Source organism: Ambystoma mexicanum, chromosome 3q (assembly GCF_040938575.1).
Source record: "Ambystoma mexicanum isolate Mex_15411 chromosome 3q, UKY_AmexF1_1, whole genome shotgun sequence".
NCBI lineage: Eukaryota > Metazoa > Chordata > Amphibia > Caudata > Ambystomatidae > Ambystoma > Ambystoma mexicanum.
Genome location: NC_090926.1, coordinates 1195838311 through 1195861374, shown reverse-complemented (window position 1 = coordinate 1195861374; position 23064 = coordinate 1195838311). Strand labels below are relative to the sequence as shown.

Sequence of the window (23064 nt, the reverse complement as noted above, 5' to 3'; positions counted from 1 at the left end):
CTTATCCAGTGAAGAAACTGGTTACGGCACCCGGCCCCGAGGCAGATGGAGAGCTCGGCGTTCACTTACCTAAGGTGAGGGCGTTAACCTTTGGGGTTCTACAGGAGAAGAGAAAGGGAAGAGGAGAGAGGCACCCAATAACCCCAGTTCATTAATCCCATATTTTCTATCTGCAGACATCTTACTCTTGGAGTCAGACATACAGTGCACAGAGGTCCAGCCCAAAGAGCCAACCGTGTGTTACACATCACCTTTGAAGATACAGCATTCACCCAGTCAAGACCGGCGCCCCTGCGGGAATCAGGTGAGCGTTACACCAAAATGCTTCTGGCACTTGGCCCAAGAGACCACACTTCTCCAGCTCTCAGAACTCTCCACTGGCTCCACTGGCTCCCAGTTGCACGAAGGGCGACTTTCAAAACCTTATGCATCTCCCACCGATCAGTGCATAAAACAGCCCTTTAAGCTTAAACCCTAACACCCACTGCGCACTCTAAGATCAACCTCTGCCCTCCTTTTAGTGATACCAAACACCAACTTTGTCAGGTTAGGAGGATCCTCATTCTCAGCCTTGGCCCCCACTCTATGGAACTCGCTTCCACCCCACATTCGACTCACCGAAGACTACTTGTCTTTCTGCAAATTACTAAAAACGTGGTTCTTCCTATTGACGCTTAGAGCAAATGGAAGGAATAGTTGCAATAAACAGAAATCCAGGGTTGTTTGAACAAATAAAATAAAAGAGCAAAGGGAGTCGATGAGGAACAGGTAACTAAAATGGATAATGTAACTAAAACTGATAGAATGAGTGAAACGGATAGAGTAGGTGAGATGGACCGAACGGAATGGATAGAACAGATAGAGTAGGTGGAACGGATCGAGTAGGCAAAACGAATCGAGTAGATGAAACGGATAGAGTGGATGGAACGAATAGAGTAGATAGAATGGATAGAGTGGATGGAACAGAGGAGGAGATGGAACGGAGGGGGGATAGAACGGATGAAATGAATGGAGCGGATAGTACGGATGGAACAGATAGAGTAGATGGAGCTGATTGAGTGGATGGAACGGATGAAGTGAAATGAACGGATGGAATAGAGGAGGTGAAGGAATGGATGAAGTGGATGGAACGAATGAAGTAGATGGAACAGGTGGAGTGGATGGAACAGTTGGAGTGGATGGAGTGGATGGAACGGATGGAGTGGATGGAATGGATGGAGTGGACGGAACAGATGGAAAGGACGGAACAGGTGGAAAGGACGGAACAGATGGAAAGGACCGAATGAACGGAATGGATTGAATGGATAGAACGGACGGAATGGATGGAATGGCTAGAACGGATACGGATGGAGTAGATAGAATGGATGGAGTGGATGGAACAGGTGAAGTGGATGGAACAGATGAAGTGGATGGAACGGATGAAGTGGATGGATCGGATGGAACGGATGGAGGGATTGAACGGATGGAAAGGTAGAAACACATGGAAGGACGAAACAGAGTGGATGGAACAGATGGAACGGATGGGGTGGACGGAACAGATGGAGCAGATGGAATGGATGGTGCGGACGCTTCGGATGGTGGGGACGCTTCAGATGGTACGCACGCTGAGGATGCTGCGGTTGCTACGGATGGTGCCGATGCTACAGATGACACGGATGCTACGGATGGCACTGACAATGCGGATGCTACCGACGGTACAGAAGCTGCGACTGATGGTACATATCCGTATCTCCTACATATGCTTTGTACCTGTACCCCCATATTATCTGTATCACATGTTCACCCTACCCATCCTGTCGGTTTATATACGCATGCTGCTATGTACACACCTCTGTCCCGCTTTCGTAACTGGTCACAGGCGCTTTACTGATAACCACCATATCACACTACTACGCTTACTCTCTCCTATACTCCATCACTCAACTAGAACATAGCTAAACCATGATAGCTGTTCTCATACTAACATGACCCCACGAGCACTCCATCCTAATAAAACACAGCTAGCTGAGCACATTTCGGCTAGCTTAGGCATCTCCTCAAGCCTAACGCAGAAAGAACTCAGTATGAGTGTCCACAGTCCAGACTGAACACATCCAACTGATTTCCTCAGCACCACACCTACCTCTAAAGAAGCAGCTATCAGGCAAAAACCGCACCAGCTGCACACATATCCGGTGCGCACACTCTCTCTCTCCTGACATTTACTGCGGTTGCCGAGGGTGTTCAACCTACCAGCGCTTTGAGGTCATAGCAATGATATATAAGGCGCTATATAAATGCCAAGTAACATAACATAACATTATCAGACACACGCCATCTAGGCCCTCCAGGGCTTGCTACACCAACAGAATCATCATTCCTCGTACCCACAGAATGCGTAAGGGTGGTTCCAGCTTCCCAACCATGGCCGCCACCCTCTGGAACACTCTCCCATCCCAGATTAGGTCGATTGACTCTAATGCAGTCTTCAGGAAATCCATTAAAACCAGGCTATTTGTTTGATTGTGTCATTGGGCTTATTATCCTCTGTATGTATCTCTGTTTATTCAACTAAGCAACTGTGAACAACTGTATTTTGCAACGTAACAAATTGTACCAAGCACTAATCTGTGGGCCACATTCTTGTAACCCTGAATCAAGCATTCTTACGTTCCTCATAGCGCCTCGATGCCTGCGGGCTGCAGCGCGCTCATTAAATCCAAAATCAAAATAAATAAATAAATAAAAATCGTGGAGAGAGTTGCATAGTGCCTGCGAAGTAAGGATCCCTGAAGAGAGGTGGGAGGGGGATGAGAATGATCTCACCACCGAGCAGAGTTCCATGCATTGATTCAAGGCACTCACTACCTTCTGAGTAAAGAACATCTGTTTGGCCACCAATATATCTTGATAATAGCTTTTGGTGCTTTAATCTCATATTTAAGTCTCCCAGCACAACCAGGTTTGCATATTTGGTCTGAAGAGCCGCCACCAGGTCTAAGAATGGGTTCCGAAAAGTTGCAAATGGACAGGGGGCAGATATATCAGTCGAAAATGCCAGACCGTAGAAGCCGATACCGTATGTGAAACTAATAATGCTTCCATCTGCAATGTGTGATCCAACGGGATCGCCAGAAACTGAAGAGTAGTTCTAAAAACAACCGCAACCCCCTCCCTCCCACCACCACCTTGGAGCGATGCACGATCCTAATGATCCAAATGGAAATTATCCAAATGGATATATGTTATAGTCGGCTGGGAGGGCCTGCGCAAGAGCAGGGTCAGACACCTCTGACAGCTAAGTTTCTGTCATGAATCCTACATCCCATGCCCCACCGACTAGAGATCATGGATAAACATTGCATGAGCAGGCAGGGAACGCGTGTTAACTAGAAAGCAGTGCAATAGGTTGTCATCAGTAAATGCAAGGGGGTCAGTTCCCGACAGAGCAGCAGAGCAATTAAGTGGCAGAACAGTGCCTCAAGGTTATAATTCAAGCAGGGAGTCTCTAGAGTAGTACTTACCGGCAGGCAATAAAATGAAAAGCAAAGAAGATTAAAATTAATTATCAAATTTTAAACTAAACGCTAGTAGCGCAAATGCGGGTGGGTGGCACCCAGTCACACGCTGCAACACCGGAGACACCCGTGTTGTAAAAGGAAACAAAACTCAAAGACTACTGTCTTTTGGTGACTTCCCTATGGCAGACTGGTTTCCTCATGCCAACAACACCCAAGGAAAGCAGGTACGCTGCACCAGCGAGACGCTTTGCATGACAATAAGACAAAGCAAACCATACAACATAAAATTATTGGGTAAATCGTAGGGCACATGAGGATACCAAGAAACTAGCATTCGAAAAAAAAGAACTGAGATAACACAAATAAGGTACAGCTGGTGAAAAATCAAGGTGTCCCTCTAACGTTCCCCGCCAATTCCCACTTAACTGGGATGTTTCTTGCAAAACAGAGATGAAACATCCAACACCGACCTAACAGCCCAAGACGAATCCCAGGCAAAGGGTGAATCAACAGAACATGGCCTGAGAGTGAGAGGGCACTGCAGGGGAGCAGGAGAGGCACAGACATCCTCCCCAAATCGAATTGGAAGCTCATCTCACCAGCACATGAAGAAAACCACAAGGAAAATAAGTAACCTGAGCACATGGCTGCTACCCTGAAAATGGACATTAAAATCGGGAAGGGCTAAGAGGGTTTTTTAAATCTTTGCATCTGTGTAACCAGGCTCCTGGGGAAAGAATAGCCACAGATTGTGCCACAGGGTCAGGGGAGCCCTGGAAGCAATGGATGGGGAGTGTGGGGGGTAGTACCAGGAAGAGAACTGTATAAAATGAGAGTGAATGCGAGACAGAGTGCTGGCTGCAGAGCTGTGGCCGGAGTTGTAGAAGCGGTGAGGGCTGATGTGTTAGTGGAGGAGATGGAGCAGAGTGCAGTTGAGGTATTGGTTGTGTGAGAGTGGTACCTGTTGTATTTGGTGTAGTGTGAGGATGAGATTGTGAAAGTTAGTGTGAGAGAGAAGGAGAGAAAGAGTAGGGGGATTAGAGAAACAGTGAGAGCGTATGGTAGGACAGTGTGGAGAGAGTGCAAGCAGGTAGTGAGGATAGGTGTGAGGATGGAGTGAAAGAGGAGCAGATGTAGTTAGAAGAGATAGGCAGAGAGCGTGGGGTGAGTTTAGGGAACAGAGGTGTAGATAGGGAATGTGTGTAGGAGAGTGGAGAGGAGAGGGGCAAGGAGAGAAGAGTAGAGTGGGGAAAGGAGAGGAGAGGAAAGTAGATTAGAGAGAAGTAAAGAGAGGGGTGAGAAAATAAGAGCGGAGAAAGAGTGCAAACTTCAATGGGACAGAAGAGAGAGAGAGCGAGTAGGAAGATTACTGGAGAAAGTGAGACACAATGGAAGAGGGGGTGAGTCGAATAAAGGGAGCAGTAAGAGCATGGAGAGGAGGAGAGGAGAGAAATGGAGCAAACAAGGGAACAAAGGGAAAGAGTGAAGAGTGTCTAATATTGGCAAACTTGAACCATCAGTTCCTACTGAGAAATATGGGGAAGTGTTTGGTCAGGGTGCAGGGTACCCCTAGCTAATCCGTGGAGAGACACTGGTAGATAAGCATTTGCCTTTAGGCTATAACTAACAGCTAGCATTACATAGTAGGTGCTATCGATTCCCAGTTAGACATAATGGAGTTTAGGGAAGGCTGGGTTAGGGTGGATGGAGCCCACAGGAGATTAAGAGAGGGAAGCCCTTAGTATATCGGACTCGCACCCTGACCAGAGAAAAACGGTTACATTTACAAATTGAAAATAAAAACCCTTGAACCATGCTTTGAAGCCTGTATATTCTTAAAGCCATCTGTGAAATAGTTCAGAAAGTTAATGAAGCTGCCATCCCCTGACTTGCATTGCCATGTTTGTGAGCCTAAGTTGTCTAGATGTTCAAGATGTGGCAATATAAATATGGGCAGAGTTGCCTAAGTCTCTAAGTCTCTGCTCAATTCCTCAAATGCTCTTGTCTGCCCATCCAGACAAGTGGAGGCACAAACTGTTTTTAGAAAAGGGTCTGCACTGGTAGGGTAAAGAGGTGGAAGACCCCAAAAGAGACCCAGGTGGGTTGAGCCAGTAATCCTTCAAATGTGTTGGAAAGCAGATAATACTGCTATATAATAAACCAGTGTAACCGTTGGCTCAAGGTGTTCCATTATGGGTTTCCCCATTTCAAGGATCTGAACAGCCATCTCAACAGCCATCTCAGCTGCCTATGAACAATAGCTGTGAACACAAGATGAGGGAACTAGAGCTGTGCTGGTGTTTTTGAACTTCTCTGCAGCATTGGGCACTGTTAACTGCTAGAATCTGGAAAACCTAATGACATGGCTCTCTGACTTTTCAACAGCATAACCCAACAAGTCAAACTTTGATTTTCAATTTCAGATACATTTCTTCAACTTGAGACATTTCCCCGGGGACATCATCACCACCACCACCCTGAAACCTCTATAAGAGACTACTTGGGAAAATGAATTAACCTTAGGGCCATACTAGTTGCATGAAGGAAGATGATGTACAGTGTTAGGCCACGATCGACAGGGCTAAGTCACCTATACAAAGAATGAGAACCCACAATTGCCTGAAGCTTATGCAGATGTAGAGCAATTAGAAGTGGTTGGCCCTAATTGGTAATGTGGTTTGAATTTCCGGGAACACAAACAGCTTGTCCTGGTCCTGTATCAATAATACTGTATTCAACAAAGTGTGGAGCACGTTCTGATGTGCAACAATGATAACAGGACCTGGTTCCAGGAAGTCGTGGTGGTGCATTTCCGCAGGCAGTGTCTCTATTTTCTCTATCTCCGAGGAAGAGCCTCTTGGTGTTCTGAGCCACTTATTACATTAGCCCCCTTTTCCATAAACCCAAGCATGTGTGTCCCTGTCAAGATATACAATTATTGGGCTTTGCTGAATTTTGATCAATCAATTGTCATCCTCCTTCTTCGCAACAGTCTGCATGGGTTCCCAAGCCATCTGAGGGAAGAATGTAAGGTGTCCATAACATAACTAAATTGTGAGAAAAGTGCAATGTTTTTGTAAAGATGTTCTACCTCAAAAAGCTTTAATACACTAACTACTTTTACATCCAGGTTGTATGTAACTAATGGTCCATGGGCGAATTAACCTCATCATGCAATGAAACTAACACTCAAGTAACTATTAAGGACACAATGTTACCTTAATGGACAGCTCTTTACTTCCACTTCCAGAATCGATATACATTGTCGCTACTCCATCAGCACCTGTTCTGTCAAAAACTTCACCGGGATAAGCAATGACATCAACATTGCCAGCAGGGGACTCGTCAGGGTTGGTTACAATGACCTGTAACGCATAAGGAAAGTATGAATGAAAAGAAGCAGCAAAAAGAAAGGAATCATGAATTCGAGTGTCTTACACTTGCATGGCATTTCTTTCATCCTGCTTTTTTGAAAAACTAGAGTTGGCTTTGTCAGCTTGGAGCCAAAACTAATTAGGACAGGAATAGCTGTAAGGATATTTGGCGTGTTACAGCACAGAGTACAGCACTACTGCACAGGTAGCAATTTTTTTTTGATGCAGCACCACCACATGGGTGTGGTGCATTGCTATATGCGTTGCCAGATTAACATGGACATATAAGTAAAGACAGGCTATTCAGTCAAAAACTATTTTAACATATAAGATGCAAATCTATTTTTACAGTTAAAAGCACACGTGCACATTCAAAAATGCACACTATTTTTCACCTGAAATGCCTATGGTGCAAGAGACACATTTGAAAATTAATAACTAACCTTATTAATATCTAACCTGACTAATAAAACTGAATTTAACATAACCCACTAATAAAAATGTGTCTCCACTGCAGAATTAGGCCTACTCTGAAAGTGAACTTTTAAACGCACATTCATTTTTTTTTTCTTTTTCTCTGCTGCTCTGTCCACATAACTACAGGAAGCAAAGAGCTCGAAGGAACAGGAAATCAGTTGGTTACAAATGGTTACTGTAGAAATGAGCCATTGTGTAGTGAGGGAGGAGATGGCATGATTGATTCTGATTGGAGCAGCGTCATAGCAAGTATCATGCTAGAGGCAGTGATTAGAGTTTTGCTGGGGGAGCTTGAGGAGAGGGGGAGGACAATCGAGATTTGGCAGAGCTGGGAGAAGGACCTGTTTCCTGGCTGAAGTATTCCTGCTGCAAAAGCTGAGAATTCCAGGCAATAACCCCGGTTTGGAAACGAAAGACGCTTGTTTTCACTGGGGTTAATCTTCAAGGGAGCCAAATTCAGAAAGAGAACAGCTGGAGAAAACTCATGCTGAACAGATAAGGTAATTACAGAAGTGTGGGGGCTGAGTTTGTACGAGAATATTCAGTCAGTGTAGGAAAGGAGATTCCTGTTCTTTACTCACATGTTTAATGTTGCAAATTGAGTTCTTGTCTCCGCCACTCTCTTTTCAGTGTATCACAGACAATGGTGTTACTGTGCTTTTTTATTTATTTCTGTAAAGAGTGAGATCGTGTTTAAATGCAACTTTTATAATACACAAAAATATTTGAAAGCAGACGGGTGGTGTGTTTTATATTTACCAATACAGTGCTGATGATGTGGGGAGATGTTTAGACAGTGCAATTGTCATTTTCAAGGTAACTAAACATCAAATTTGGCTGCAGCCATGTGCACAATGTAATTCAGTATGAGCAATTATAACTAACTGTGTGTGTTGTAGTTTGTCGAAGGTCTATGAGTCGGCAAAAAGGGAGGCCCGGGACATAGTTCACTACCGTATATAAGATAGTGAAAATACCACATGATAGCTCGCTGCCGTAGATAAGACAGAGAGAAATTGCCCATGGTGGCACACTAAAAATGAAAATGTGGTGTTCCTGAAATGCAAGCCTGAGGTCTCTCTAGTGATTACACGAAAAATCTAAACAAAAATAAAGGGTTCTGGATATTGGGGCCACAAATAAAACAAGGGAATTATGCTCACCAAAATACCACCAAACCACGCATACCAACCACGCATACCAACCACGCATGTCTGTGTGCTGAAATAATGCATGTCCACTGTATTATTGTTGTACATGGCCCAATCTGAATACAAGGAGTGATTGTTGCTAAGTTATTTTTTGGCGGTAAGAAAATACCATCAGGCCCAAATCTCCACAAAATCCCCTACATATTTATGGTGCGTTGCAGGCCGGGAAAGTGATCATAGAGTACCTACTGGGCGTGGCAAGCGTGTCTCACACTGCCATTTGCACATTAAAGGGAACCCATTTTATAATAGCAATGTGCCACTAAAAACGAATTTCAGAATGTCACAAAGGGAAACCACATTCTCAGACCTAGTGCAATATTTAGAGGCAAAGTTGTTTGCACATGGGACTTGGTCGTCGAACAGCACGTTAGAATGGCGTGAACGCATCCAGGGTGAGGTGCAGAAAGAAAAACTAGACAATATTTTTGTAGAAGGCAGCATAATTCAGGTCTGCCTTACAAGATTATTGAATGCAGCCGATAAAAGTGCAGAGAAATACTGTTTAATACGGCTATGCGGCAAAATATGGTTTATCTTGAATAAGTCCCTGCGAATGCAGGAGAATGATACTCAGCTAATTAACAGGTTAAAGACTGAATTAGATGGGGCAAGTAAAAATCAGGAAATGTTAAGAGCAGAATTGGATGTATGCCAAAAAGACATGCAATTAAAATGCAGAGACTTTGATGCTCAGTTATCCAAAAGCAAGAAGCAATTTGAGGATAGTGAGCAAGAATTGGTACACTTAAAAGCCTTAGTGGACCACATTAGACAGGATAAAGATGAGGTTGTTTCAGAAATGCAGATTTTACAAAAAGAACATTGTGAAAAAGAATGTGATCTCCAGAGTGCAGAACAAGAAATGATTAAAATGATTCAAGAAAGAGACAAGAGAAATAAAGAGTTCAATGAATGCCAAATATAAATGTGCGATATGCAGGAGGTGATTAATAAAATGAGTGATGAAAACAACTATTTGCAAAATGAAGCAAACAGACTCCTTAAAAAGTGTAAGGACTTAGAACAGCAAATGTGCATTCCCAGGTCCCAGGAGAGGCGGCAGGGTACCACATTCAATGGAGTGGAGGTGAATTCTAGCCCTGCCCAAAGAGCTAGTGCTCCAGTGACTGGGCAGGTGACTGAACTTGGTTGCAGCGCCCTTGGGGGATTTGATACTCCCATTGGGGGCAGCCACCAATCTCATACACCTGAAAACAGGATTGAATCACAAAATAGTGCAATTCCATGCATTGCAACAAGTAGCCCCATAAAAATAATGAAATCCATTAAAGCCCTGATCAAACCATTTAAAAAGGGAGGTGAATGCTGCATTGAGGATCACTTAGAAGCGGTGCATGACATTTTTAAAGCACTCCAGATACCTAAGGAACAGTACAGACAATATTTTCATTTAACTTTAGATGCCCCGACGGCCAGCATCATAAGGGGATTAAATGAACAGCAGAATATGACCTGGTTGGAGTTTGAAAAAGAAATTAGGCGTCATTTTTCTCCTTTTCAGTCATTGCAGGAGGCAAAGAAAGTCGCTTACACAATTACTGCTGGACCTAATACATCCCCTCGCCAATTTTTACAAGACTTAAAAAGAGCATTTTATCTCTCTGATGTATCTTTTGACTCAAATTCCAATGAGTTTAAAACTGCATACTTCTATGGGCTACAGAAAGACATCATATCCCAATTGGTCCGTGAATTTGACCGTGACAAGTCCCTTGAATGGATTGTACATCAAAGCACAAAGCTATATGAGGTACTCTATTGTCAGGGTAGAGAAAGTGATAAAATGAAAGATACTAGGCCTAAATCTAAAGAACCCTCAGCCACAGTAATGGAAATCAGGTCAACCAAAATGTCCCTTGAGTCTGCTCAAAGCCAAGGTAAAAATAATGTGACACCTGAACAAAGGGGTAATCAACAAAGATCGCCATTTCCTGTACCAATGTTCCAATCACATGATCCTAGTAATAGAGAGAGCTACATCAGCCCTAGGTATTTAGGGGACAGACCCCGGGTAGGATATCGGCCTGATATGGCAGGTATGAACAATAACCAGAGACAAAATCAAAATCAAAGAAATGATGGTCCCTACCAGTCATTGGGGACACAGAGCAGATTTGATCCCAACACCATGATATATGGTAATCAGAATAGGCCCCGATATGTGGATCGATTTACTGATAATGGAAATCAACCTAGGGGCCAGTACCCACAATCTGAGAGACAGGACATGAGGCAAAACGTGAACTACAATCCACACCAGTACAATGATTCCCCACCAGGGGACTATAATCAAAGGATGGGTGCAACCCGCTCCCCTCCACAAATGAATCAAGAGTTCAGAAACCATCCCAACCGACATCAACCACCTGAGAGGTATCAGAATAGATCCAATCAGGGGGAAAACAACCAATATCGACCTAGGCCACAGAAAGAGGATCCTAGAGAGATGGAAAGGTTCCAGTGCCTTGAGGCCCAAGTGAAAATGTTAGCTGAGCAAATAGGAAAGCTCTGTACAGCGCAAAAACAACCTTCCAAAGAGGGGGCTGATGTCCATAGCAATGACCGGGGGGCTTCCAAAAAGTGACTAAGTACTCATGATAACTGCAGTGCCAAAATGACAGATTGCTCTGATATAATTTTGCATAACGACTCTGAGATGCCTAATGGATTAAATGTGAAAGTGCCAGTAAATGAACTTGTGACAGAAAGTGCAAATACTTCTAAAAAAGAGGTACGGTTTAACCTAGAGCTAAATAAAACAGTAAAGATTTGTACAAACGAAAAAGAAACATCAGGAATTCCAAAAGAACAAAGGGACAGATTTAAGAAAAATGACTCATGCATGGGGAATACCAGTGAACAGGGAGTAAATGGGGATGCTATAGCTCCTTCCCTGGGCAAGCAAAACAATGACCAAACACAGACAGAAAAAGGAAATACTCAAAAGGAGGGTACAAGTAAATCACCTGAAGAATTCTTTGAGCCACATATTTTTGAAGAGGCTGAAAGGGCTGGTATCACACTAAATGATCACAAATGCACAGAATTAAAAAATGACAAATTGCTGAATGATGTTGTTACATATGTTCAGTTGGAAGGTTGTAATGTGGTCTCTGATGTTACCCAGATGGATGGGCGAACAGTGGCCACACTCCAAAAAACCTCTGATCATGGAGAAATGAATAAAGTCTCTCGCGCAGAAATGGGTAAAAAGGAGGGAAAAATGTCTTTCCATTTACCAATCTGTTTAGCCAAAAGTGAAAAAGACCTGAGAAAGGTGAGCCCTGAAATCAGTAAGAATTCACATTTCTTATGTGTATTAGAGGAAGTTGAGGACAGATATTATGCACCCATCACTGTAGAAGAAAAATGCCACACCTTTGCTATGATTGACACTGGCGCACAGGCCACAATTATGTCCAAGGAGCTGGTAAAGAGTATCAATGAAGGGAGACCCCCACAGAGTCAGATCACAGTGAAGGAAAATCAAGGCCCAGTGCATAACTTTAATGGGGAGGAGGTGCCCATCATAGGTGTAACTGAGGTTGACATAAAAATAGGAAAGCACAGAATGAAACAAGAGGTATTGATCACATCTATTTGTGAAATTCCATTTCTGATGGGGACAGATTGCCTGAAAAGATTGTCTCCTCTCATAGATGGGGTGAATGGAGTGCTGTGGTCCTTAACCAAAAAACCATTGAGGCCTAAGAAACTAAAATCACAAAACAGCAATATAAATGAATGTCACACCGTTGCCAAAACAAATGATGCTGTGGAGGTATATCTCCAGAATAGCTGCATACCTAGTGTCACTGTTATAGTAATGTGTCAAGACAAAATGCAAAGCGACAATGAAAAACTACCTGTACAAATATACTTTGACCCAAGGAAAAATTGGCAGACTGCCATAGATGAGCACACATTAAGTTTTTATTTAAAAGAGAAAACATGCAAACAGAATATTGCTCCTAAAACAGATTCAGAAAAACACATTACCACTATGGCAGAAATACACATGGAAGATGAGCAACCATGGGTTCATGTTGGTATAAATGACTATTTTAAAACAATAAAAGCCACTTTAGCGCTTGGACATGAAAGGAGTTTCATTAATGAGAAATTGTTGCAAAAAATAATGGAGAGGGAAGAAATCCCGAGATTTAGGATTAAAAAACAATATGTTTCTGGGTTGGACAGTCCAGACTTCGAAAACCGAATTGCAGGCAGATGCATGCTTAAAATTAGCATTGGGCAGAAAACAATTTACCATATTGTATGGATAGTGAGTGGAGCACAAAATGAATTTTACATGGGCAATGACATCATGCACAGAATGTGTATGGTGTTAGATTTCCTTAATCAAAAAATATGGTCACGCCGAGGTGGTCCGGCACCTGAATTTGAAGACAAAAGAAGGGCTTATCATTGTGCACAACTGGTTCCTTATGCAATCGAATTACAAATGAGGAAAGATACTATTATTCCTGCATTTACAAAACAGTTTGCAATAACACTGAAATGCAAAAATGGACAGCAGATGAAAGGCTCTGATGCATTTGTATGCCTGAATGAATCCATAAAACAGCAAGCCCTGGATTATGAATACATTCCATTGGTAGATATTGGTGAAGGATCTGTAAAAATGATGGTAAATAATAAAGGTTGTCAGGATATTCATTTAGAGGAAAACTCCCCATTAGGAATGGCCATACAAAAATCACATTATACGGCAGATTTAAATAACATGGTGATTGGAAATATTCCTGAAAAGTATGTAGATGCCAAGAGTGAGTTGCCAGAACACCTGGACTCTCAGCCCAGAGGAATATTTAAAATTCATTGCATAATATTTAATTTAAATGAAAATGAAACAGAAAATCAGCCCATTGAAGTGGAAGCTGATATGCCAAAATATTTAAAAGTGGCAGCTTTACAAAAAGACACAGCCACACAGTTAGAGGAAAGCGCTGAGATTCCCTTACCAGAAGATTTTCCAGAATTTTCCAAAATGGTAGAAGAGCAGATCTCCTTAGCGGATGCGTGTGAAAGCAATGAGGATAGGGACAATCTGAGGGAGATATTTATGGAGTTTAAGGATGTATTTGCAAAAGATGCTTATGATTGTGGTTTAACTGATTTACATGTGGCCACACTACCAGAAGGGTGTAGCAGAAATCCAGTGTTTGTACGCCAGTATAGACTACCGCTGGCATGTTTAGAATCATTGGCAGAGATTATTAAAAATTTGGAATCGCGGGGAATCATCAGGCCCATTCATAGCACATCCAATACACCTATTTTAGGTGTGTTAAAGCCAAATGGTCAATGGCGGCTATGTGCAGTTAAATAAAAGAGTACCAGTATCTAGATGGCCACTGCCATTCATTGATCAGGGCCTAGCTAAGGTACATGGTTCAAATGTATTTACCACATTAGATCTCACCTCTGGATATTGGTGCGTGCCATTGGCAGAGGAGATACAACATTTATTTTCCTTTACATTTCACAGGACTCAATATGCCTGGCTTAGAGCTCCGTTCGGTTACATCAATAGTGGGAGTGAATTTGGCATATTTTTGAGAAAGGCCATGCCGGATGCAGCGGAAAGAGGAACAATAGTTTATGTCGACGATGTCCTGATAAAAAATGAAAGCCGGAAAAGCCATTTTGATGAAATAAGACATGTACTTGGCCAATTGCAGAAAGCAGGCGCCAAAGTATCTTTGCAAAAAGCACAATGGTGCAAGAAAAAAGTGAACTTTCTAGGGCATGAAGTGACTGAACATGGGCTAAATCCACAAAAGAAGAAAATAGAGGCCATACAAAGATTAAAAGATCCTAAAAATGTGAAAGGAGTAAAAAGTTTATTAGGGATGACAATGGGAAAAAGAGCAGTCTGATGCAGTAGCTAAATTAAAGGAATGTCTTGTAAAGGCACCATGTTTAGCATACCCCATAAAGGACAGGGATTTCTTTATAGAAATAGGTTTTTCTGAACATTGTATGTCAGCAGTGTTATCACAAAAACACGATTTGAATCACAAAACCATTGCATATGCAAGTAAGGCATTTTCCCAAGTTGAAATGAAATTTAATGAATGTGAAAAGGCCCTATTAACCACTGTGTGGGCGCTACAACATTTCCGCCCCATTGTTCAGGGAGAAAAGGTGATAATTGAAACAAATCATCAACCTTTGCAATTTTTAGAGAGTAAAAGAATTAGATCAGGTAATCTAGCGCAATGCAGAATCACTTCATGGACGCTGGCATTACAAGGTTTTCCCGTAGAAGTGAGATATGGACAAAATAAAAAGAACCCAATTGCTCAAGGGTTAGCTGACTTACATGACTGTGCAGCTGAACAAATACCAAATGAAATGGAAGTGGAAACTAGTTTGCAGGAATTTGAACAATCACCACACAAAGCTTTTGATGAAAAAACATGCAAGGATTTGCCAACTGTATATGTGGATGGTTGTGCTTTTCACATTGAAAATGACAGTAATAAACAGTTAGTGGCAGGAATAGGAAATGTCTGGTTGAAATGTGAAGGCGTCCCCAGTATAGGAATGAGGATTGGAGATAGGAGCAGTCAGGTGGCGGAATTGGCAGCCATTTATAAAGCAATTGCTACTGCAGTTGATAAAAAGTTCAGTGAAATTGTCCTGGTGACTGATTCTGACTATGCACGGAATAGCTTTGTGGAGTATTTGCCTGGTTGGAAAGCAAGAGGCATGGTTACATACAACAAAAAGCCACTTAAACATGGAAAAATGATACAAGCCATAGACAAATTGGTGTCAGAGAATAATTTAACAATATACTGGAGAAAAATTCGTGGGCATTTAAAAACACCAGTAGAGGATAAGGAGGGAAATGATAAAGCAGACCACCTGGCTAAGATTGGGGCTGTGATGGGAGAATTGCTACCTATTGATTATTTAATGGGTGAAATACAAATTGATGCAGTGACACGTTCTAAAGCACCAAAGGAGGTAGATCAACCGGTGGTGCAGTGGAGTCATGACACGCCAGACCAAGATTTGATTGAGGCACAAAAGAATGATCGAATTTTGGGAATCTATTATAATCATTTGATAGATCCCGAACAAAATCCTTTAACAGAAAATGATTGTATGGGAAAAGAAGAGTTGAGGGTGCTATTAAAGAACAAAACACGAATTAGATTACAGGATGGACTCATGATTAGAGAGTCCATAACAGGACAAATACAGTGGGTAGTACCCCTTTCATTCAGAGGGCTAATGCTACACCATGCACATGATGCCATAACTGCAGGCCATAGAGGTTCACAAAAAACATTAGAAATACTAAAAGATTATGCTTACTGGCCACACATGTCCCAAGATGTGGAATTATATACTAGAGGATGTCTAGTATGCGCCCAATTTAAACCTGCTTCACCAATGCATAGAGCACCATTGATGAAAAGAGGCCTAACTCTCCCATGGTCAGATTTGCAAATAGACTATGTAGGTCCTTTAAAATGGTCGAGCAGGGGACACCGTTATATTTTGAGTGTGGTATGTTTGATGTCGAAGTGGATTGAATGCATTCCTGCACCAGATTGTAGTGCGCAAACAGCAGCCACATTGCTGGTGAACCATGTGTTCTCAAGGTTTGGGTTGCCACAAAGAATTGAGTCAGACAGAGGAAGTCATTTCACAAGTACCCTAATGAGTAAGGTATGGCAAATACTAGGTGTGAAAAGGAAACTACATATCGCATATCGGGCGGCGTCTTCAGGTACAGTTGAAAGAAGCAATAGGTCTGTTGTGGATATTTTAAAGAAATTTGTGGCAGAAGCAGGTTCCAGCTGGGATTTACGTTTACCGTTGGTTTTGATGGCAATCAGATCAACTCCTGCCAAAGCAACAGGTGTTAGCCCCCATGAGGTCTTGACAGGTAGGAAAATGGTGTTACCACAACACCTACTATACAGAACACATGAGCAGACACTTGTGAGTGCATCCACAGTTCATGAATATATTGATGAACTGAGGAGGCATTTGCAACATGCATTTGCTTTTGTGCAGAGAAATCTGGAAAGAGCTGCTGACAGTGCAAAGTCTTATTATGACAAAAAGACATCAGTAAAGGAATACAGTGTAGGGAATCAGGTGTACAAGTTTCATTTTGGAAAAAGTAAACAGAAAAATTCTAAATTTCTTGCAGCCTGGCAGGGGCCATTTCGAATTATAGATAAGGTCTCTCCTGTAGTTTATAAAATTTTGAAAAATGAAGGTGAAACGGCAATAGAGCAGTTTGCCCATGTAAATCAAATCAAACCATGCCATCCCAGACATGAGATCAGGCAGCTTGAGCATGTAGAAACAGATAAAGTCCCTTGAACACAAAAAGAGAAAATAAATGGGTACAATCAGGAGGCAGTGACAAAGAAGTTAAAAAGTTGATTGTTATAATGGCACATAAACACTGTAATATATGTAAAAATATATAATATAAAATAAATAAATATATATATAATGGAAGCTCATGGTTGGTGTGCAGAGAGAAAATGTATTAAATATTGAATGCTGTTTTATATGTGCTTGTTTTCTTTTTAACTTGTGTTTAATTTCAGAAAAAAAAAAAAGAAAAATATTTTACCAAGCATGTTTTATTTTTGGCAAAAGGGTGAAGTTAGTATTGTGCTATATACTTAATTTGTTTATTTTCTATTTGATTTAGAAAATCAACATTATTTGGTCGGAGGTTCCGGGATCAGAGCCCAAGGGAGACGATGGAGTCCTGGAGCCCACGTGGACGGATTCCGGAAAAGCCCCAAAGAGGGGTGAAGACCAAGGCTGCAAAGCGATCAGCATTGAAGATGATACCGATGATATGGTTAATGATGATGATATTTGGAGGGATCTTCAAGAATTCAGAAGCACAGGTTGTCATTGAACCTGGACCAGCATCTGGTATCGCGGTGGAAGAGGCACCAGGATTCATCATGAGTGATAGAAGGATGATTTTCCAAAATATATACATACCATTGAATCCTGAGATTTTGATTGAAAAACACTTGAACAATACCGGAATTAAGATTGAACAGACTAAAGAGTGGCTGGAAATAAGAAAAGAGGACACTAAGCAGTCAATAAGAGATATATTAATGCAATTGGAAAAAACATTCGTGAATTCAGCAGACATTAAGAAGAGGAGAGGAAAGAGAGGTGCGGTGATGCTCGCGATATCATTGGTAATGTCTATAGTTGGAGCCATAATAGGTACCACAATATCAACAGCCAATTCTATTTCGGTAGGAACACTGAGTACTAAAGCGCAACAACTGAGTATTGACCTAGAAATAATACAAAAAACATTAGATCGAATTAGAGGGGGACTGGATGAACAAGTAAGATTCATAAATGAAACTGCAATCATTCTAAATGAACAAGCGGATGTAATGCAACGGGCGACTAAAATAATACTTAAGCATGACAGAACTTTAAATGAAATATTGAACATAATGAGTCCTGTTGATAGACTATTAACGAATTATATGAGAGAAGTTCAAACTGCAGTTTCACAATTGATTCAAGGACATATCCCCTTGTATTTTGTTTCGCAGGATATTATTCGTCAAATGATAGAAAGATTGACCAGGAGGGAAATTGATATAATATAGGTAAAAATTGCATTCAAAATGGGTAATGCAATGCCGTTATATGTGGACTTGGAAAGACTAGAGATCGGATTTTTGCTATGCATCCCATATGTAGCCCCTGAACTTATTTATCAAACGAAGTGGGTACACAACGTGGGATTTTGGCAAGAGGACAAATTTATTAAGATTAAGACTCCAGAAGTGGTGGCATTTCAGTCATGGGAATCTGAAGTTTATTTAATACCAAACCTGGAAACATGTGTAAAATTTAAAGAACAAAATTATATGTGTCCAGGTAAACCGTTTGTTCCTGATGCCACAGATGCTATTTGTGGTTTGAAATCTGACCCAAGTATATCAGAGGGATGTGAAGTGATTATTAGCAATATGGGGAGTGAAGAAATGGCACAGGCTAAGATGGTCAGAGGTAAATGGTTGGTCAGCACCTGTTTAAAGAACATGACGGTAGTACATTTAAACCATGGAACATACGTGGTTAAACAGGTGAAATATAATGTTTTTTTATTTACAGGTTCCAAAGGATACAATTGTGTCAATTGGGGGGTTAACATTGTTTCATGTAACAAATGATGTTTGGGAAAGCCAAGTGGAAAATATCGATTTTTTCAAAGGGATACTTTTCCAATAGATCCGGATGTGGAATATTTATTGAATCACAAAGAAAGACATGTTATAAAAATGAATTTGAGAAAAAACAATATTACTATTAGTAATCTGGGGATAATAGAAGTGGAAAGATTTAATTGGGGAACCTGGGGGGAACGCTCAATAGTGGGTTTGGCTGTCCTGGTGCTAATCATGGGTGGATGGTTGATTGTGCTATCAGTAAAAATGAAAATATTACTGATTTTACTAGCTACGTCAGGAAGAGAAAGATATCCCAATACACATGCATTTTAAAAGAAAAAAAAAGAAAAAGTTGTTTTTAGGAATTGGCTTGGATTGTAGCCAAGTTCTAAAAACAAAAGGAGGGTATGTAAGGATATTTGGCGTGTTACAGCACAGAGTACAGCACTACTGCACAGGTAGCAATTTTTTTTGATGCAGCACCACCACATGGGTGTGGTGCATTGCTATATGCGTTGCCAGATTAACATGGACATATAAGTAAAGACAGGCTATTCAGTCAAAAACGATTTTAACATATAAGATGCAAATCTATTTTTACAGTTAAAAGCACACGTGCACATTCAAAAATGCACACTATTTTTCACCTGAAATGCCTATGGTGCAAGAGACACATTTGAAAATTAATAACTAACCTTATTAACTAACCTGACTAATAAAAATGAATTTAACATAACCCACTAATAAAAATGTGTCTCCACCGCAGAATTAGGCCTACTCTGAAAGTGAACTTTTAAACGCACATTCATTTTTTTTTTCTTTTTCTCTGCTGCTCTGTCCACATAACAACAGGAAGCAAAGAGCTCGAAGGAACAGGAAATCAGTTGGTTACAAATGGTTACTGTAGAAATGAGCCATTGTGTAGTGAGGGAGGAGATGGCATGATTGATTCTGATTGGAGCAGCGTCATAGCAAGTATCATGCTAGAGGCAGTGATTAGAGTTTTGCTGGGGGAGCTTGAGGAGAGGGGGGGGACAATCGAGATTTGGCAGAGCTGGGAGAAGGACCTGTTTCCTGGCTGAAGCATTCCTGCTGCAAAAGCTGAGAATTCCAGGCAATAACCCCAGTTTGAGAACGAAAGACGCTTGTTTTCACTGGGGTTAATCTTCAAGGGAGCCAAATTCAGAAAGAGAACAGCTGGAGAAAACTCATGCTGAACAGATAAGGTAATTACAGAAGTGTGGGGGCTGAGTGTGTACGAGAATATTCAGTCAGTGTAGGAAAGGAGATTCCTGTTCTTTACTCACATGTTTAATGTTGCAAATTGAGTTCTTGTCTCCGCCACTCTCTTTTCAGTGTATCACAGACAATGCTGTTACTGTGCTATTTTATTTATTTCTGTAAAGAGTGAGATCGTGTTTAAATGCAACTTTTATAATACACAAAAATATTTCAAAGCAGGCGGGTGGTGTGTTTTATATTTACCAATACAGTGCTGATGATGTGGTGAGATGTTTAGACAGTGCAATTGTCATTTTCAAGGTAACTAAACATCAAATTTGGCTGCAGCCGTGTGCACAATGTAATTCAGTATGAGCAATTATAACTAACTGTGTGTGTTGTAGTTTGTCGGAGGTCTATGAGTCGGCAAAAAGGGAGGCCCGGGACATAGTTCACTACCGTATATAAGATAGTGAAAATACCACATGATAGCTCGCTGCCGTAGATAAGACAGAGAGAAATTGCCCATGGTGGCACACTAAAAATGAAAATGTGGTGTTCCTGAAATGCAAGCCTGAGGTCTCTCTAGTGATTACACGAAAAATCTAAACAAAAATAAGGGATTCTGGATATTGGGGCCACAAATAAAACAAGGGAATTATGCTCACCAAAATACCACCAACCACGCATAGCAACCACGCATACCAACCACGCATGTCTGTTTGCTGAAATAATGCATGTCCACTGTATTATTGTTGTACATGGCCCAATCTGAATACAAGGAGTGATTGTTGCTAAGTTATTTTTCCGCGGTAAGAAAATACCGTCAGGCCCAAATCTCAACAAAATACCCTACATATTTAATTGCTCATATTGAATTACATTGTGCACACGGCTGCAGCCAAATTTGATGTTTAGTTACCTTGAAAATGACAATTGCACTGTCTAAATATCTCCCCACATCATCAGCACTGTATTGATAAATATAAAACACACCACCCGTCTGCTTAGATAAGGTCTCTCCTGTAGTTTATAAAATTTTGAAAAATGAAGGTGAAACGGCAATAGAGCTGTTTGTCCATGTAAATCAAATCAAACCATGCCATCCCAGACATGAGATCAGGCAGCCTGAGCATGTAGAAACAGATAAAGTCCCTTGAACACAAAAAGAGAAAATAAATGGGTACAATCAGGAGGCAGTGACAAAGAAGTTAAAAAGTTGATTGTTATAATGGCACATAAACACTGTAATATATGTAAAAATATATAATATTAAATAAATAAATAAATATATATAATGGAAGAACTAGAGTTGGCTGTGTCAGCTTGGAGCCAAAACTAATTAGGACAGGAATAGCCCAGCCCAAATATACGACTTTCCAGCTTACAAAACTCTCAAGCTACAGATGTCTTGTTGAATATTTATAGATGACTTGTTTGCCTCTTTACTCAAAAGGAGTATGATTTGAAGAAAAATAATGACAAGTGTTTTCTGTTTTAAATCTCTTTGACGTGACTGTTTATTTTTCTGAAAAGAAGTGCGTACTGTGGTTGTTCACATCAATGAAGAAAAACCTTTCTTTTAAATCACAAAATGTTAAACTATGAACCTTGTGTGTATTACATGTGAAAGGTGTTGAGAGGGTGGGATGCAGTAAGAACACCTTGAAACAATTCAATGGGCATTTGGGAATTCTAAGATATATTGTGGGCTGCCGGCGTTACTTTGCTGGCATTTATTGTGAGCGCACGTGTCATGAAAGTGTTTCAAGTGGAAATGATGGCATATATTGTGAACGCATACACGTTTCAGTGGTAAAGTTGGAATATAATATGGATGCAACATTCTTAAAGTGTTACATTGGGAAATCAGGCATATATGTTGAGTACAACATCATGAATGTGGCTGGCACCATATACTTGCCCACCAATCTATGTAATCACTGTTATGCTCTTACTGTAATTGTCTGAAGCTATCATCTATGTATGTATGCCTTCTAACTGCACTTATGTAACTAAGCAAGCATTCTTAACAACGCCACAATGCTCACATGACCACGCATTCATGAGATGCTGCCGCCATTCAACCCTTAGGTAGCACTAATGTATGCATATTATTCTTTACCCCACAACTGTTTGTAGCTGCTGCCATGCAACATGTGGCTGGCACCATGCTCTTGCCCGCTGAAGCTGACCTTGCAACTTTATGTAGCTGCCGCCGTGTAAGATGTGGCTGGCACCATACACTAGCCCACCAATCTATGTAATCACTGTTATGCTCTTACTGTAATTGTCTGAAGCTATTATCTATGTATGTATGCCTTCTAACTGCACTTATGTAACTAAGCAAGCATTCTTAACAGCGCCACGATGCTCAGTAGTGGGTGCTTTACAAATGCAAATAAATAAATAAATAAATAAATAAATAAATAAATGAGGTTTACGGTGGCAATGCTGGCATGTAATATGGGCACTGGCACCATCACAAAGTTGCTTCTGTGTATGATTGGTGACGTGGCATTTATTGGATTTTTTATGCATTAGCCTACAGAACTTGTTGCCCTCGAACGTTTAGCAAAAGCAGTGGGAATGTGCATTTTCTACAAATTTAGAAACAACATACCTACGTGTATGAAAGACCCCTCGTGCAATCCCTCTGTATCTGGGGGCGGGGACGCTGTGATCGCCTGGCTCTCGTGGAACAGCAGGCCTGCATAGATGTGCAACGCGTAAAACCGCCCGTGCAGTTCCCTAGACTCCATAGAACGCAGTACCCAGGCTTTATGACGCACGCGCCGACGCTACATTACGTCCCTCAGTGACGTCTGAAGAGTTCCACGTCCGATTGACACACCTTAGCGCTAACATACAGAGGGACCAGAGCTGAAGTGGAGGGCGAGGGGTTGGGGGAAACACAGCGATTAAATAGGGCAAATAACAACGCCACACCAGGTCAACGAAAAGACAGCTCTATAAAATATATATTATTACCGAAACCTTCATAATTTTATGAGCCCACCCACCTCTGCAC

At 41.3% G+C, this 23064-nt stretch overlaps 1 protein-coding gene across 2 annotated transcripts in view; it reads right to left on the bottom strand.

Moving 5' to 3' along the window:
• The window catches only part of LOC138447740 (complement C3-like), a 2843165-nt gene that overhangs the window by 2413054 nt on the left and 407047 nt on the right, over positions 1-23064 (bottom strand). For both annotated transcript variants that reach the window (XM_069604045.1, XM_069604046.1), the window contains exon 11: positions 6719-6865. In XM_069604045.1, coding sequence (XP_069460146.1) covers positions 6719-6865 — 147 coding nt within the window. The remainder of the gene's footprint in view (positions 1-6718; positions 6866-23064) is intronic.